Here is a 16,345-nt window from a genome sequence, read left to right on the forward strand (position 1 = left end):
ATGAGAAGTGAGCAGCAGAGAGGAGAAGTGCTGCTGCAACATCTTTTGCCTCGAGAGCGGCTGATTGTGTTTCAGCAGAATCTTGAGGATCAAGTTTTTGCTGGAACAATCGTGTCGTACAGTCATACTGATTAAATACGCTCAGTACTGTAATATGCACAGAGCCAATCGTGCCTCCAGAGAGTCAAGTCGGTTTTTATTTATGTAGTCCAGTATCGCAAGTGACAAATTTGCCTCGAGGGGATTCACAGTCTGTACAGCTTAAAGTGTCGTCTGTGCTTAGAACCCGGATTCATATCAGGAAGAACTCCCCCCAAAAAACTTTTTTAACAGGAAGAAAAAGGAAGAAGCATCAGGAAGAGCAACAGAGGAGGATCCCTCTACCAGAACAGACACAATAAACCAACATAGTAAAATTATGGTATAGACAATCAGGATGACAAGTTATACCACAAAGTAAAAGCACAAGGGATAGTTCACCCAGAAATCAAAATTCAGTCATTCAGTCACTCCTCGCCCTCATGCTGACTGGAGGTCAGCTTTATTTTGTTTGTCCACAAAACACTGCTGGAGTTTCACAGGAAAACAGAGTCGCAGAATCTCCCAAACAAGCAGCATAGGAGCATTTTATGTTTTTATTCTGCTGTTTTTTTCCATTTGAAAACTGATAACCATTCACTTCCATTGTTTGGAGGTTCTGCAACAGTTTTCCTGTGAAACTCCAGCAGAGTTTTGTGGACTAAAATACTAAACCTGACCTTCAATCAGCACGAGGGTGAGTGGATAATGACTTTGATAATGACATTTTTAGGTGAACTATCCCTTTAAATATTTACAGAAAAAATGAATTTAGGTTTGCATACAAGACTGTGTTCTGTCTCGTATTTAATACACCATACACCCATGAATCTCAGCCTCCTCTCATGCCTTTTTAAAGGGATAGTTCTGCATTTTATTCAGCTTATGAATCAACATGTTCGTGCGAACAGAAGAACAGCATGCTGCTCTCTGTCACCCCCACTCAGTATTCAGTATCTTTAACTTTTTGTAAGTGCAGATCTCTAGTGGTGGAAGAAGTATTCACATTTACATTATGATCCAGACAAATTTCTCCCAGAGAGACTGAAAAATGCAACTTAACATAAAAGCAACATAAAAGTAAAGTTAAATTCATTAATCCAATCAATTTTTAGCACATGTCAAAAATATATCTTTGATATTTTAAGGGTTTTAGATTATTTAAGCCCCTGCAGATAGATTGATTGATTGATGACCAAATGAAGTTTGATCAGTGTGCTACTGCGAATGTTAAAAAAAACTGCGACAGAGATTTTCTTCTCATGGAAATTGTTCAGTTTAAATGTTGCTGTGATGTCCCGCAGCTGTTTACAAAGCTGTCCTACACAGTATCCTGTCTTCTGGCGAGTTGGGTCACTGAGTGCGATCAGACGTCAGCTGCTCAGTTGTGTAAAGACCTCTTTCTCAGTAAGGCTGAGCGAATCCTCAGTGACCCGACTCATCCTTGACACAACGGATTCCAGCTAAGCCATCAGACGCAAAGCAAAGTTTCTGCAAAGGAAAATAAGACCAACAGGTTTAAAATGTCTTTTGTCCCTTCAGCAGTTAGACTGTTGCACAGTAACATAAGATATAATGTTAGCTGTTTGATCAGGCTGGTGTACAATGATAATCCTCATGCAATACCTCAATTTTATGCCAACCAAGTGAACCAGCATTTATCTAAACAAGATTTTCCATGAAAGGGATCAAAGGAGGCTCTCAGCATCATTAGTCCTCTCACAGCGTTCACTGCAGGAGATACTCGCAGTCAAACTCAAAATACAGCTGCCCTCAAGAAATGTAACAGCCACCTCACTCATGTTTCACTGTAATCCAGCACAAAAATGACAACAGTTCTGAACAGACACGTCACAAACACTAAAAACAAGTAACATTTGCATTTCAGCACTTGAAAGCATCATGGGAAATGTGGGTGCTCTTTGCACTGGTAGCAGTGTTTGCAGAGTGTAGAAGGGTCAGCATAGCAGATGGTGGTGCAAAGCTAAGTTTCTAACTAGCTTGCAAAATTCTTTGCTGGAAAGTCAAACAATACATGTTAATAAACAGAACAACATTTTTTTAACACTGACATTGACCAGTAGTGAAGAAATATTATGACACCTAACCTTATAAGTGATTTATAAAAAGCTTATAATGTGTTATGATTGTTGTGAGGAGGCTGTGGCTCTTGGCTCAGATGGTTTAGCAGGTTTAGCGAAGTGTTTTTGGGTCAGACACTGTACCCCAGTTTGTCCCCCAGCCACTGGGGCATCCAGGAGAAAAAGACCAAATCAGACACTAAATCAAAAATATGACCATCCTGGTCTGTCCTGCAGATGATCTGCTGTAGCGAAACCTGACGGGTGCAGCCGAAAGATGAAGAAGAAGTGCTATAATTATTGTTATGAAAGCAACATGAATATTAATGATCCCTCATAAAGTAGATAGCATCATATGTACATTAATAATGCATTATAGACACAGGCTTCATACAGAAAGTTCATGTCTGACCTTGTAAACAGCAGCTGACAAAATGTTTGGTCTTGACTGGTGTTCCTGTACTGAAGTTTTATTGATCCGTACCGGCCAACATGTACACATACTGATGCATCTGTGATCAGATCTGATCAGCTGATCGGCCCAGCTGATCCATCGGTCCGACTCTTATTACTTTCTACTTCTGTGCATCATCAGCAGACTCCACACACACACACACCTACACACACAGACACACTCATACATGTGGATATATGTCTAATTTACAGATACGCAGATAGATACTGACCACATGTCATGCACATTTCATCCATGAAACTCTCCAAACATGCTGATTTCCCGGGAGTGTATCTGACGTTTAGTCTCGGAAGTCGTCCACGCCAGAGGCTAAATCTTACATTTCAATGCAGACCAGAAGCTGAGGATCTCATTAAAATCAAACACTCCTCAACACCTCCTGGAGAGAGGAGGCTGGTTAGAGGGAGGCGCAGACACACACTTCATGAATACTAATGTCGACTACGTTCTCTCCCTCCTCTCCTCGCAGCTGATCAGGCCGACGCCTGCAAGTTCCTGGCCTGCGACGAGTTTTCTCGCTGCGTGGTGAACGGCTGGACGAAGGAGGCTCAGTGTCTGTGTGAGCCGGGCTACCTGTCGGTGGATGGTCTGCCCTGTCAGAGCCTCTGTGCCCTCCAGCCCGACTACTGCCAAGGAGGAGAGTGTCACATCGTTCCTGGACAGGGAGCCATGTGCAGGTAAATAAATACATACAGGACCTGTCAGATGTTTTAATTAAGTGTCAGAAAACAGCCGACAGCCACACAAAAACAGGCTGGAACCCCTGAAACCAGAGCTTATTAGAGAAATAAATATAGTTTTGGAAAGCTGACAGTTCCAAGATGAGTATCAACCTCAGGAGGTAAGAAAAGTTTTGCCTCCCCTCATTCAAGATCCACATTAAAGCTACATCAGTCAGAGGTGTGGACTCGAGTCACATGACTTGGATTCACTCATATTTGAGTCACAAATTTGAAGACTTTAGACTCAGCTTGACATAATGTCATTGTTTGGTGATTCTTTTCTAGAAAGGGTCATGCCCTGATTTTAAACAGCTTTTTTCTTAAAGTTTGAATTTCACAAAATGCAGCTACGCAGATGATAAACAGAATGTAAACTACCAAAACAAACATTTATTCAGTCACTATTTCATGACAGTAAACTGCAGTGAGTTCACAGTCTGTCAGTCTAAAGGTGTGATTAACACTGAGACATTTAAAATTCTTTATTTTTTTAATTTCCAGTCATCAGCAACAAAGTTTAAAGTTTTGAGTAATAATTTAAGTATCAACTATCCACAGCCTCGGTTTAAAAATATCAGTCCATTCATCAAAAGCTCATATTCCTCAAAAGCTTAATTAGTACTGTGCTTCATTAACTGTGTGTCAGTTCACATGCACAGCTTCTCTGTCCTCCGGGGATTTTTATTAAATTATGAAACTTTAACTGAATTAAAAGTTATTGCCTGGACTGTTTAATAAACTGCCTGGTGGGGAACCGCAGCGCTTTGAAAACTGAAAGGATTTCTTTTTACATACTGAGACTTTAGTTAACAGGCTGATTTTCCCAACTCTGTCTGTGGCTCTGAGCCCTGAGCCCATCCTGCTGAGGACATTAAACTTTTAAAACACCTCAAAATGATAAAGTTTCATTTTTAAAGCAGCTTCTCACTGAAATAGTGCGTTTGTTGGGGACTATTTTCAGCTGCGGATTAATCCACGTTTGGTGAGTATTTGTGGCAGCAGGACGGTGTGTGTGTGGGATTGAGTTATTGAATAAACTACAGTGTGTTTGTTCATGTAATGAAGGAACATGTCAGCCAGTGTAACAGTGAGGCTCATTGATGAGTTTTTAATAGTTCTTGGACACAAATGGAGCTCTATGACACAGAGGAGGAACATCTATCAGGCTTTGTTACTCACACAATACTTGTCAGTAAATACATTCTGTTTTTATAAGTTAATGAAGTGTAACAGAGCTGAAACAGTCAGTCAACCAACAGAAAATCAGTCTGTCAGAATTTTGATGCTGGATTAACTGTGTGTTTTTAGCTATGCTAGCAGTGTGGCTTTAGGTTTAGAAATAGAAATGCTGTCTGTATGTCATCATCGACTGGATGTATTGGTACAAGATTTGTTAGATATCCATGGTGACCACACAGTGGGCCTCATGCAAGAACATTTTCATATTCATATCTTAAATTTATCTTATTTTTTATGTATAAAGGGCTCGTATGAACACGCTGTGTCAGATTCAACAAACGCCCATAACTTCAAATAACTGTATAAATGATCCACCTGTGTGTTTCTGAGTGCACATGCATGAGACTTCAACCAATGTCAAATCAGCATAAATAACACCCAAATAATACTTCCTGCCCCATAAGTCAAGACATGTTCATTCATAAAAATGGCATCTGCAGGGGGTGATGGATGACTGCAGAGGGAGGAGGGGGTCGAGGGGAAGTTTCCACCGTGGGAAAAGAGGACAGAATAAATGAGGATGTTCAAATGGACAGAGACTTCATAAACCTGCATGTGAAGATTTGTGTTCAATAAAACTTACAGCAGGTAATAATAGATCATTGAATTAATGATGAGGGTTTTATCTGTAAATTTACAATTATATTATAATTTGAAATGTAGTCAAACAATAATTGTCAACATAATTATGAAGTGTGATTTATTTCTCAAACTCAGATATCTTCAAACTAATGAAATACACAGTAATTAGTGAAAAACATCAGTTTGGATACCAGCAGACTAACTGCACAGTCAATTCTATTTGTATCTGAAAGAAAATTCCAAATCCCAAAAAACTGATGAATGTGACAAGTTGTCTTAAATCACTTGTATGCACCACTGAAGAACAAATCTGTTCATATGAGTTGTTCTTGCATGAGGCCTGATGTGTTCTAATGACTGTTAATCCACTGATGTTTCTTCCAAGGCAAGGCAGGTTTATTTATATAGCACCAAACGTTAGCATGCTAACATGCTAATCTAAGATAGTGAACATGTCAAACATTATACCTGCGAACATGTTAGCACTGTCATTGTAAGCATGTTAGCATGGTGATGTAGTGATGTCTGAGTACAGCCTCACAGAGCTGTTAGTGTGGCTGTAGACTCTTGTCAAGAATTCACTTGTTTCAGCTGTATTGCTGTTTTTTCTAGACTTTTAAGGTATTAAACAGAATATCTTTGGGTTTTAGACTGTTGGTCAGACAGTTAAACAGTATAAAGATGACAGGTCATTGGGATTGATATCAAATTAACTAAAGTGGACTCAGTGAACTCAATCTGTGTATTTCCATGTTCAGGTCTTTTTATTTACTCTGTGTTGTTGTGTCGTGTCTAAATTAAATTCAGTTTAAACACCAAAAAAAAAGCACTTGGGAGTTCAAACAGGTGTAATGAAGGTGCAGAGAACACAAAAGTTTAATAAAAAAAAAAAAAAGAAGAAAGGTCCAAAGGACTCTCCTGGCAAAAAGTTAAAAAGCCTTTATGAGGTGTTTTTTTCATGATGAAATTCTAAAAGCAAAGACGATGTTTGTGCGTGTTAAAATAGAGCTGGGTTAAAACCTGCGCACAGTTTGACGAGGTTTTTGGTGCTCTACACTTGTATGTCTTGTCTTTGTTCTTCTCTCCGTCTTGTGTGTTTACTCTGTCGTGCTGCAGCTCTACACTCACATACAGACTAATCTCAGCGTCACATCTCCAGCTCTCTCCACTGTAAATCAATGCTAAGTTGATTTTTAACAGATAGAAAGCATTTCTCTTATTAACAGCCGGCTCACAGTCGCTGCCTTTCTGCTGCCAGAAAAATCTAATTTCAACCCTGTTAGACTTCAGCAGCTCGGCTCCTGACACACGGCACCTCAGAGAATTTTCTATTGAAACATTAATTTCCCATCATCTGGACCTTTGCAAAGATATTTTTAGGTTACATTCTTATCATCTTTATGAGGCCTGTTGCACAGTCAGACAGAAGAAATTTCATTTTCTGAATCTCCATTCAGCCCCTGGTCAGTAATGAGATGTTACACAGGAGAACTACAATATCATGAAACCCCTGTGAACCCAAGCTGCTGTGTAACAACTCCTCTACAGCAGCATCCAGTGGTGGAGGAAGTACTCAGAACTTTTACTCAAGTAAAAGTAGTTGGAATACTCTGTTACAAGTGAAAGTCATGCATTTAAAATCTTACTTGATCAAAATATACTTAACATACCAAAATTAAAAGTAATAATTATCCAGAATGGATCATTTCAGGATAATATACATATTATATAACTGAATTATAATTATTCATGCATTTTATGTGGTGAAGTTGGAGCTATATTAACTACCTTGTGTACTGCTGCGGGGCTTGAGACTTTGACAAGCAGGTTCAACAAAATTTTATCTTAGCCTATAATGATACATCATCATCATTGTTAATTATATTTTGTATAATTAATCTGATTCTATAGTGGAATAAAAAGAGCAATATTTCCCATTGAAGAACAGCACCTGTATGAATCTACTTTGTGTCTTTCTGCAGACACAGCACTGTGGAGGTCTGGCTCTGTGAGACTACAGACTAGATTGTTTAATGTTGCTTCAGGTGATTTCAAATCATCGTGCAGACTTTTAATTCACTGACATTTATTGGATACGTTGATTGTTGTTGCGTCTGTCGTCTGGGGGAGTTTTTCTTCAAACTGCACTGCAGCTGCAGTGTTTTTTTTTCCACGTGTGAATATTTGATCAGTTTTACATGAACAAATAGCAGAGAAGCTAAAGTTGGTCTCCTCTCTGAAACTGAAGGTTCCAGCAGCTTTTCTGTCTCGTCTGGGGGATTGGAGGGGGGTCTCGGGGGTTGCAGTCGTCTTGGATTTGCCAGCTGTCATTAACACTGAACCCTGTTTGTTCTAATCCTGCGTCCAGACTGGCCGACAACAGGACAGAGAAGCACAAAACAGCAGTGAACAGTGAGCAGAACCTAGAAGGTTAATACTGCAGAGCTGCACGCTCCTTTTAATCTCACTTGGCTGCCTGACAACACACAGAGCCGCTGGAAGGAGCAACACAATCATTTTGGTGTGAGATAAAGGCTTGTTAATCAGAAGATTCCCTGAAAACACACTGAGAGAAAACCTCCAAGACTCTTTGAGTCACAACACAGTTGTTCAGGTTTCGTCCTGCACCTTGCTCTCCATGCGCCCCTGGTGCTCCAGGTCCCGCAGCCACACACTTGCTGGCTTAACAACGTTAACATCGTTGCCTGGGTTAGTGTTTGTGTAACAAACAGATTTATAATTTGTCAGCTGTGTGTCTTTTCAGGTGTATTTTTAAATACAAATATTTATGTTGTAAAAGTTGATTCACAGAGTATCTTAAATACAGTTCACTGGCAGACTGGGTGTTTCTGTGTGACCAGTAGGTGGTAATCCTCGTTATATTTACTGCAAACTGCTGACATGTTTCTTTGGTACAGATTACAGATATTTGTTTGTAAAGCAGCTTATGTTAGAGTTCCCCCCAAAAATCAAAAATAGATGTGTTTCCTCTGGCCTGTAGTGCCGTTTATACTGTGTCGGTGTGAGTTTCCTGGTTCTGGAGGTACTGACTGTAGAGATGTCTGCCTCCATGGTACTCAAGATAATCCACAAACCTTGTTGTGAGCAGTTTCATGTAGGAACTACTTTCTCTCTGCAGTAGAGTCTAGAAAGTAGTTCTTACATGAAACTGCTCAATATAAGCTCTGTGGATTATCCTGAGAAACCGGGTCATGGTTTTTGGAAAGAGGCATTGCTGTTGAGTTTTTCAAATGTTTTTTGTGCTTTGAGCAGCACAGTGCCATCTAGTTCCATCATATTGGAGAGAAGGCAGACATCTTTAAGACTGATATCTCCAAAACTCTGCTGCTCACACCAAGATGGATAAATAAATTAATACAAACTGTTTAATTATCTGCCAGATGAATGTGGAGCTGACCGAATTATTTCTCAGCAGTATGTTGTCTGGCTCACTACATATGTGAAAATAAGGACCGTAGTTTTTAAAAAATATAAATGGTTTTTTAGCAGCCTTTTAACAAACACTGTTTCCCATAAGCCTCAGACCTTTGCAGGCTAAATGTCACGGCCCGCCTGTGTAGTTGACTTCATTATTAGTTTGAGTTGAGCTGCTGCAGCAGATTGATTGATTTTCTTAAAGCAAACTCCAGGAACAGGCTTAATTTTTCTAGAAACACGGATAAAAGAAATGTTGAATGAGAGATGAACTGAGCTTGTGGTACGGATGTTAGACAGGAATTGATGTCATGACTTTGTCTCTCTGTTGTGAGCAGGTCACTTTGACTCAGGTGTCCTCTGGACGTCCTCTAATGTCTCTCAGACTTCGGAGTTACTGTTAACACCAAAATGCTTTGTGAATTACTGCCTGACCAAAAACCTCAGAGCCTTTAAGTTTAGGAGCCTCATTTTTTAGGAGTGTGGTAGAAAATTTATTAGGGATGGAGAAATGTACTGTCTGGTTTCTGCATTGTTAAAGCTGGGTAACCTGAGGGCCTCAGCGACCTTCACAGTCGGCCAGCTTTATGTGGGGAGATGCAGACAATCCAGTAGTAAAGATTATACAGACCTTCAATGGCTTTTGTGAAAACTGTCCAGTAATTTCAGACACTAAGTCTGACCTTCTTTGGGTTCTTCTTTATGACGTGGTTACAGAAGACAGCTGAATATATCAGCTGGACACTCAGAGGTTTTTGGTGAACCTGTACCGATGCATGTTCTCTGTTCTAAACAGCACTGAGAGGGAATTAAACTCATGCACTCAAGCAAGGACAACTTGAGATGAGACGAGTCTTATTTCATCTTCCATTTTTCTTATCAGTGGTCGGGTTGCGATGGCATCGGGTTAAGCAAGGTCATCCAGGTGTCCCTCTCCCAAGCAACGTTTTCCAGCTCTTCTTAGTGGATCCCAAGGCGTTCCCAGAACAGATAAGATGCATCATCTCTCCAGAATGTTCTGGGTCTACCCTGGTGTCTCTGACCTCAGATGATCAGACATGTCCAAAACACCTTCAAAGGAAGGAGCTCTCAGACGCCCCAGTTTCCTCAACTGGCTCCTCACTTAAGTAACGGTTGCAGCATACATTTTAGTTCTTTTCACTCTTTAAAAGTCAACAGAATCCAGGAAACAAAGTCTCTGAGACTCAAATGTTTTGGTTTTAAAATCCTGCCTATCTGTAAAGGTCTCAAAGTTGACAAGTACAATAATAATCCTGCTGTTTAATTAGCATCTCTGTGTGCCACACCTGTCAGGTGGGTGTCAGGTCTCTTGTGAGCAAGATTTGAGATAAACATTTTGTGTGCAGAAAAGAAGTCTTTTACTATAATTCATAAAAAATGAGAGCAAAAACAAAAGTTTTTGTTTAGTAAAAATGTTGAATGCGTCTGAAGCTTCACCGTCAGTGGAGCTGAACATCTGTTTGAAATTCATTGATACAGAAGATCATCAGAAGAATCAGAAGATTCATTATTTAAAAGATAAATCTGGATGAAAAACCTCAGAGATAAAAACAATGAAGAGACAAACACAACCATCATGTCTAGTGTGTGTATTTCCAATAATCAGCTGAGTATGTTGTCTTCTCCTGGTCCAGTCTTTTGTATTTCAGCACATTGTCAGTACCTGCAGCTCGTCTGTGATATCTGTTCTCTGAATCTCTGTCCTCCACACAAAGACAAGAAGAGTCCTCCCTCTGCTCTCAGGGTGGAGTCTCGTCTCACTACATTTGCAGAGTTGCAGTTTCCTTTTCACACCTGCTTCATTTTTCTCTCATTACAGATACAAAGACAGCTACTCCCTCCCAAGCCTGGCCAGTTAGGAGAATATATCGGATTGGACGCCACCTGAGAACGCTACAAAAGGTAAGCAGGGCTGGTTGCCGGGAGCAAAGTTGTTCTGGGTAAATCCCACATGTGCAATCATGTGTTACTGCTGCACGCTCAGCAAAGCTTCAGTGTGTAAATTAAGAGCTGAATAAGGTGATTGTGTTATCTGATGATGCAGAGAAAACCCCGCCATTTGTTTTCAGGTTTAATCTCAAACACCCGTGCACACCGGTATCCTCCTGTGAGCGTTTTATTTAGACAAATTGGCGGACTGTAATCCTTCCTGCTGGTCTGAGCCCAGATTGGTTTAGAGCCGCTGTGTGTTTAAAACAGACACGGAGCTGAACGGTGAGTAATTAAACCTCCCAAAGGATGGAGGAGGACTGAATGTCAAGACTGTTTTGGAGCACAAACTTCCACCAGGATTTGTCCCCGGTCCACGTCTCCCCTCGGGGCAATTAGTCTGCTCCTCTGTGATCCTCTTTTAGGGTCTGAACCGCTGCAGAGCAGCGAGGGAAAATAAAACACACTGATGCGTTGTTGTTGTTGTCGTCGTCGTCCTCCTGAAGCAAACTGAAGCGTGTTGTCTTTGTCTTCCTGGATCAGTTTGTGCACAATAAAACCTTGAACTATGAAAAGGCAGAAACGTTTACAGTGAAGTGGAACAAACTGAGGCGAGAAAGAAGCCGTTTGAATCCAAATTTACAACATCAGTTAGTTTTTATGATACAGGTCTGTCATTTCTTAATTATTTCCTGGGAACTAACACGTAATTTGGCACTAGTTATAAGAAATTGATGCACTTCTGATTAATTAATTCCAATTAATTGCTGGCATGAATCATCAGATCATTTAGTGAGCGCGCTGCAGGCCAGCTGATAATTCAAAAATATTTACTTGGAAAACTACTTTGCAGGAAAATTTCTCTGCAAATTAACTGCTTAGAAAAACAATATAAAGTTGTTAAAGTTTGTCTCTGATCTTGTCTCAGTTTTCTCTGTAAGTGACATATTTCTTTCCTGGAAATGACTGACCTGTCAAACGAAGCGTTAAGAGAAAGTTATTCATTTTGAAGGTTAGATTTTACATATTTGGAGAGCTGTCAAGTAACTTTTTAATGGTTATTCTGTAATTTTTGCTTAATGTGCTTCTTAAATTTGTCAAAAATGTAAAGGAGTAGTTCAGCAATTTGGGAAATACTCTACACTTCTTATAAGAGTTGAATATATAAGAATGAATATTGATAACAGTCTCATGTCTGTGTGGATGGTGTTAGCCTAGCTTAGCATAAAGCCTGGTGGCAGGGGGAAACGGCTAGACTGGATCTGTTCAAAAGTTACTCACTAACATCTCTAAAGCTCACTGATAAACTTTTTTTTTTTTTTTAATTCAAATTTGATTTAAGGGGAGTTTTGTTGGAACTGCAACTGATTGACCACATAATTAGGTACAGCTGTGCAGTCTAATGCAGTCCATTAGACACAGGTTCCATAAAGTCTGCAGTATTTTGTTGATGGCTGCAGTTTAATGTTCAGCTGTTTGTTGGTATTGTCATAGAGGCAATAATTCAAATATATGGTTTAAAGTATCTGTGATGTCATAAAGTAGGTTTTATCTTAGACAGAGCCACGATAACTGTTTCCCCTTGCTGCCCTGTCTTTATGCTAAGCTAAGCTAACCACATCCTGAATCCAGCTCTGTACTAAACAGACATGAGATTGATTTCCATCTCCCCGTCTCACTCTTGGGAAGAAAGTGAACAAGCCTGTTTCCCAAAATGTTAAACTAGTCCTTTAAACATGAGACTGTCTTGTCAAACTTAACGGTTTTCGCTGCAGAATTTTGTCCTCATCAGGATCGAAACACATCTGAAGGTCAACAACATCAATATTTCTGCTGTAGCACTGCATGTTTTTTTGATTTAGGGACTGAAGTGAGCCAGATTTAAAAACTGAATTCAGTAGAGGCAGAGATATCTCTGTTGTCCCTGGTGTTTGTCGAGATACAAATTTACTGTTGAGGGAAGTGTAGGATCCAAACTCCCTTCTTGTGCACCTCCAGTTTGTGAAGCAGGATTTCTGACTATCAAACTGATGTTGACGTGTAAAAATGGCAGCCTGTCCTTTAAATATTGTCTCTTTTCACCTGCAGACTCGATGGAACTGGACTGGACAGTTAAAAATCAAAGATGATGCTGAGCTGAAGACACTTCAGGACAAACTCTTCAGAGCACCGAGCTTCATATCCAAAGACTAAATCCCCTCAGGGGAAACAGACGTTTAGGTCACTTTGAAAACTGTCGGTCAGCCGTCGTCTGCAGCCGAGAGCAGCGAGCCGACGAAGAGGAGCTCAGCGGACAACTCTGCAGCACGAATCGGGTGGATGTTGATCGACCCGGGACTGTTTTTGTACTCGTCTGCTGGCTCTGTTTGTGTTTCTGTAGTAAATAGGTTGGTTGTTCGTAAAGACACAGGATCTGAATCGGAGATACTTTGAAAGTTCAAATAAGGAAACAAAAAGGAGCCTTGCATCAGGAATCCGTTTTTTTTCTTTGTTTGTTTAGGTCCTCAGCAGATTTCATAATGTTCATTATCTTCTTGTACCCAAACCTTGTATATACTGGGACTGAAGCTAGCTAGTCTAAGGAGGCTGATAGGCCAGTTTCATGGCGTATATAGAACGTTTTTTTTTTTAAAGGTACAGTATGTAAGAATTGGGCACCTGTTCAGTTCATACTTAAAACAAAGGTGGCAGCAGCATATCACAAGAGTACCTGCTAACTGCTGCTAACTGTAGCTGCCATTATCGAGGTAGCTCAGTTAGCTGTGCAGCTAGTCGTCCAGAGCTCTGGGAGAGTGCTGGTCCGCCCAGGCCCAGGCCGGGGTGGACCAGGACAGAACACAGCCTCTGAGATCGACGGAGGCTGCTTTGATGATGGGGAGTACTGTTCCCAGGTGATTTACAGCAGTCCCAACCAGGACTCTGACTCCAGGGAAAAAGAAGACACTGTAGGTTCAGGCGGGGAACGGAGAGGCATGGAAATGCAGAGGAGTGCTGGAGTCGGCGCCCACCTCCAGAGGCCTGACCAGAGGTTACAGCAGGATACCAGGAGCCAAAACCTTGGTTGGACTGAAGGCAGACTGGACGCTTAAGTGACTTACTATCACCTCTTGAGGTACAAAGTGGTATTACAAGACAGGATCGGCCCAGGCTAGCTGGTTAGCATGCTAACTGCAGCACAATACATAGATGTCATTGATATAAAGTTAAACTGTTATTTCATCACATTCAGTTGATAATTTTTGAGTATTTTAAACTAAAATTCTTACATATTGTACCTTTAAAATCAGGCTATAACTACTTGAGGCCTCTTGTTGTCTGAAGGTTTAACATGGACACAAGTCTTGAGCAGCTCAACTGCACACCTGCTAGTCAAGCAACTCAGCAATAGCTGAGTAGATTAACTAAATAATGCTAAACTCATGATTTGATAAGACAAATGCATTGAACCTGAATATCTGTAGGTGCAGACAATCAGGTTGGTATACAGAAGGTTGTAAAGTTCACGGTTTAATTTGAAGCTAGCAGGTAACAGCAGTGATAAGCAGAATCAAAATTTCCTATTAGTTGTATTTGAAATTGGTTCTCATCGCCCAACCGTACCCTTTATTCATCTTGTAACTCCTCAGGTTCACTTTGGGTCCTCTTTGGGGTTCCCACATGATTACTGACACAGAATTAGGATCCTAAAGACACTGAACTGCAAACAAGACTCAGAGATGACAGCCATGTTTTAGTTAAATCACAGTCTCTAGTATTCACTCTACAGCTAGCTTTAACAGCTTCTTTTTGAGTTTGATGTTTCTCCGTTCAAGAACAAACAGGATCTTATTTAATATTTTTGTGCATCAATTTTGTGAGTCAGTAGATCTCTGATGTCGTCGCCATATTCTCATGTACAGTTCATGTAAATAGACAAAAAAAAAACCCACATTTACTGATGTTTGTTGATGCTTTTGGGGAGAAAACCCAACTGAAAGTGTTGATTAAGTTTCATAAACAATAGTTAAAAAATACAAACTGTGTTGAATAAGAGATGTCACCATGTTTATTTCTTGAAAAGTTCTCTTTCAGGACACCAAACTGAAGTCAAAGAAGGAGCAGAGAGGTGAGTGAAACATGGAATGCATTTATTCATCTGTTAGAGAGATCAGCGTTAGAAAAATGACAGTGGACAAAGGCAGTGCTTCCCGAGGAATGATTGTAAAATGTGTGGAGAGAAACAGATCGGAGCAAAGGCAGGACAGTTTCTTGTACGTCTGAGGAATTATTTCAAAGTCATCACTCGGGTGTTCAGACCGACACTGGGATCTTGAATCGTGGGCAAAGCTCAGGATGTGGCTCCTTTACGCTCGGCATTAACGTGCTGTTAAACAGGCAGGAAAACAAATCGTCTCACCTGGTTTCACCTGCACCCTGAAGGCTTCCCTGTGTTTGTTTACCTGGCTGCATGGATCGGACTTTACCTTCTGTAGGTCTTGGTGGTGGGAATAATTTCTGACTGGATATTAAATCTTCTGTTCTAAAGTCTCTGTTCTGCACGTATCTGATGTTACAGGCAGCATCAACTAAAGCAGGAAACAGCTAAACTACAGGAGGCAGAGAGCAAGAGAAAAACAAAGCGAAAGAAGACGTTTGATTTGGAGGTGAGAGACGGCATCTTAATCAGAGTAAACAGGTGAGAACTTGTTTGTTAAGAGCAAAATTGTTGTTCAGAAAAAAATCTTATTGACTAAGAGTTTACTCGCACCTGAAATGGATTAAATCTGGATTATACTCCCAAACAAAGATGCACAGAGACAGCTGTGGACATCACAGAGGCGTAGTAGTTCTGTAGATCGGTGTCTACAGAATCACATGGACATGTCAGTCCTGTCACAACAAAGTAGAAGTTTCTAGATATCCACACAGAGCCTACAGTTACTCTCTCAGATGAGAGTTTTCTTAGCATGGACCCTAGTAGACCGGCTTCACAGAGACGATGACAGACGGCCTTAAAGGTCACAAAAATACAACTGAATCTGACAGCAGTTATAGAGGATCAAGTACTGGACAGTTTGTGTAGCTGATTAACTTAGAAAACGATTAGAAGTTTGGTTATCCTGTTATTCACGCCGTTTCTGTTCTGCCACAGTGCTGCTGTGCATTTCAGAGTTTTAACTGCCTCAACAATTCAGGATAAATCAGTTTAGAAGAAAACAGACAGAGACGAGGTAAACAATGACTTGGTGATTCACAGATTGAAAGACAGCAGGATATGGAAGTTTAAACTGGCTAAATTTGGATAAAACACTTATTTTTTAAGATGTATATTATTAAAACTGGCTCAGTAACCATATCTGCACGTCACTGCCAAAGACACAGTCAGTACATCAGTTACAAGAACTTTTCCTCTGGTCGTAGTTGCAGCTGGAAAGTTCAAATCCTTGCATGTACTGATCAGACGGGACAAGATGGACGACTTAAAAATGTACCTGAAATATGTTAATTGTACATGGAGGGTAAAGCACAGTCCTGAAACACAATTAGTAAGCACTGAGATTATGATTTGTCTTCCATATACCTGGATTTCTTGCCTAAAATTGGGATGAACTTGATTGAAAAGTGAATTCTCTTGCACAGACTGTTGGCTTCATAGTGAAATATATTTACTGGAACACGTTGAAGCAGCTCGTAACCTCGACATTCACACATCTTTTCACCTGTGAACCACCAAATCAAACTTGCCAGGTTTCCATATAAATGTATCACAAATTTTAACCAAATTTTGAGTAAATCAGCAAAAG

At 40.4% G+C, this 16,345-nt stretch overlaps 1 protein-coding gene across 1 annotated transcript in view; it reads left to right on the forward strand.

Moving 5' to 3' along the window:
* LOC146314839 (uncharacterized) overlaps window positions 1-13,066 on the forward strand; it is a 60,275-nt gene extending 47,209 nt beyond the window's left edge. Inside the window, exons 15-17 of the mRNA XM_084737112.1 lie at window positions 3,104-3,311; window positions 10,453-10,535; window positions 12,651-13,066. Of these exons, the coding sequence (XP_084593238.1) occupies window positions 3,104-3,311; window positions 10,453-10,492 (248 nt within the window). The 3' untranslated portion in view covers window positions 10,493-10,535; window positions 12,651-13,066. The remainder of the gene's footprint in view (window positions 1-3,103; window positions 3,312-10,452; window positions 10,536-12,650) is intronic.
* Window positions 13,067-16,345: the final 3,279 nt, after the last annotated feature.

Source organism: Lutjanus erythropterus, chromosome 15 (assembly GCF_056507025.1).
Source record: "Lutjanus erythropterus isolate fLutEry1 chromosome 15, fLutEry1.hap2, whole genome shotgun sequence".
Lineage (NCBI taxonomy): Eukaryota > Metazoa > Chordata > Actinopteri > Lutjaniformes > Lutjanidae > Lutjanus > Lutjanus erythropterus.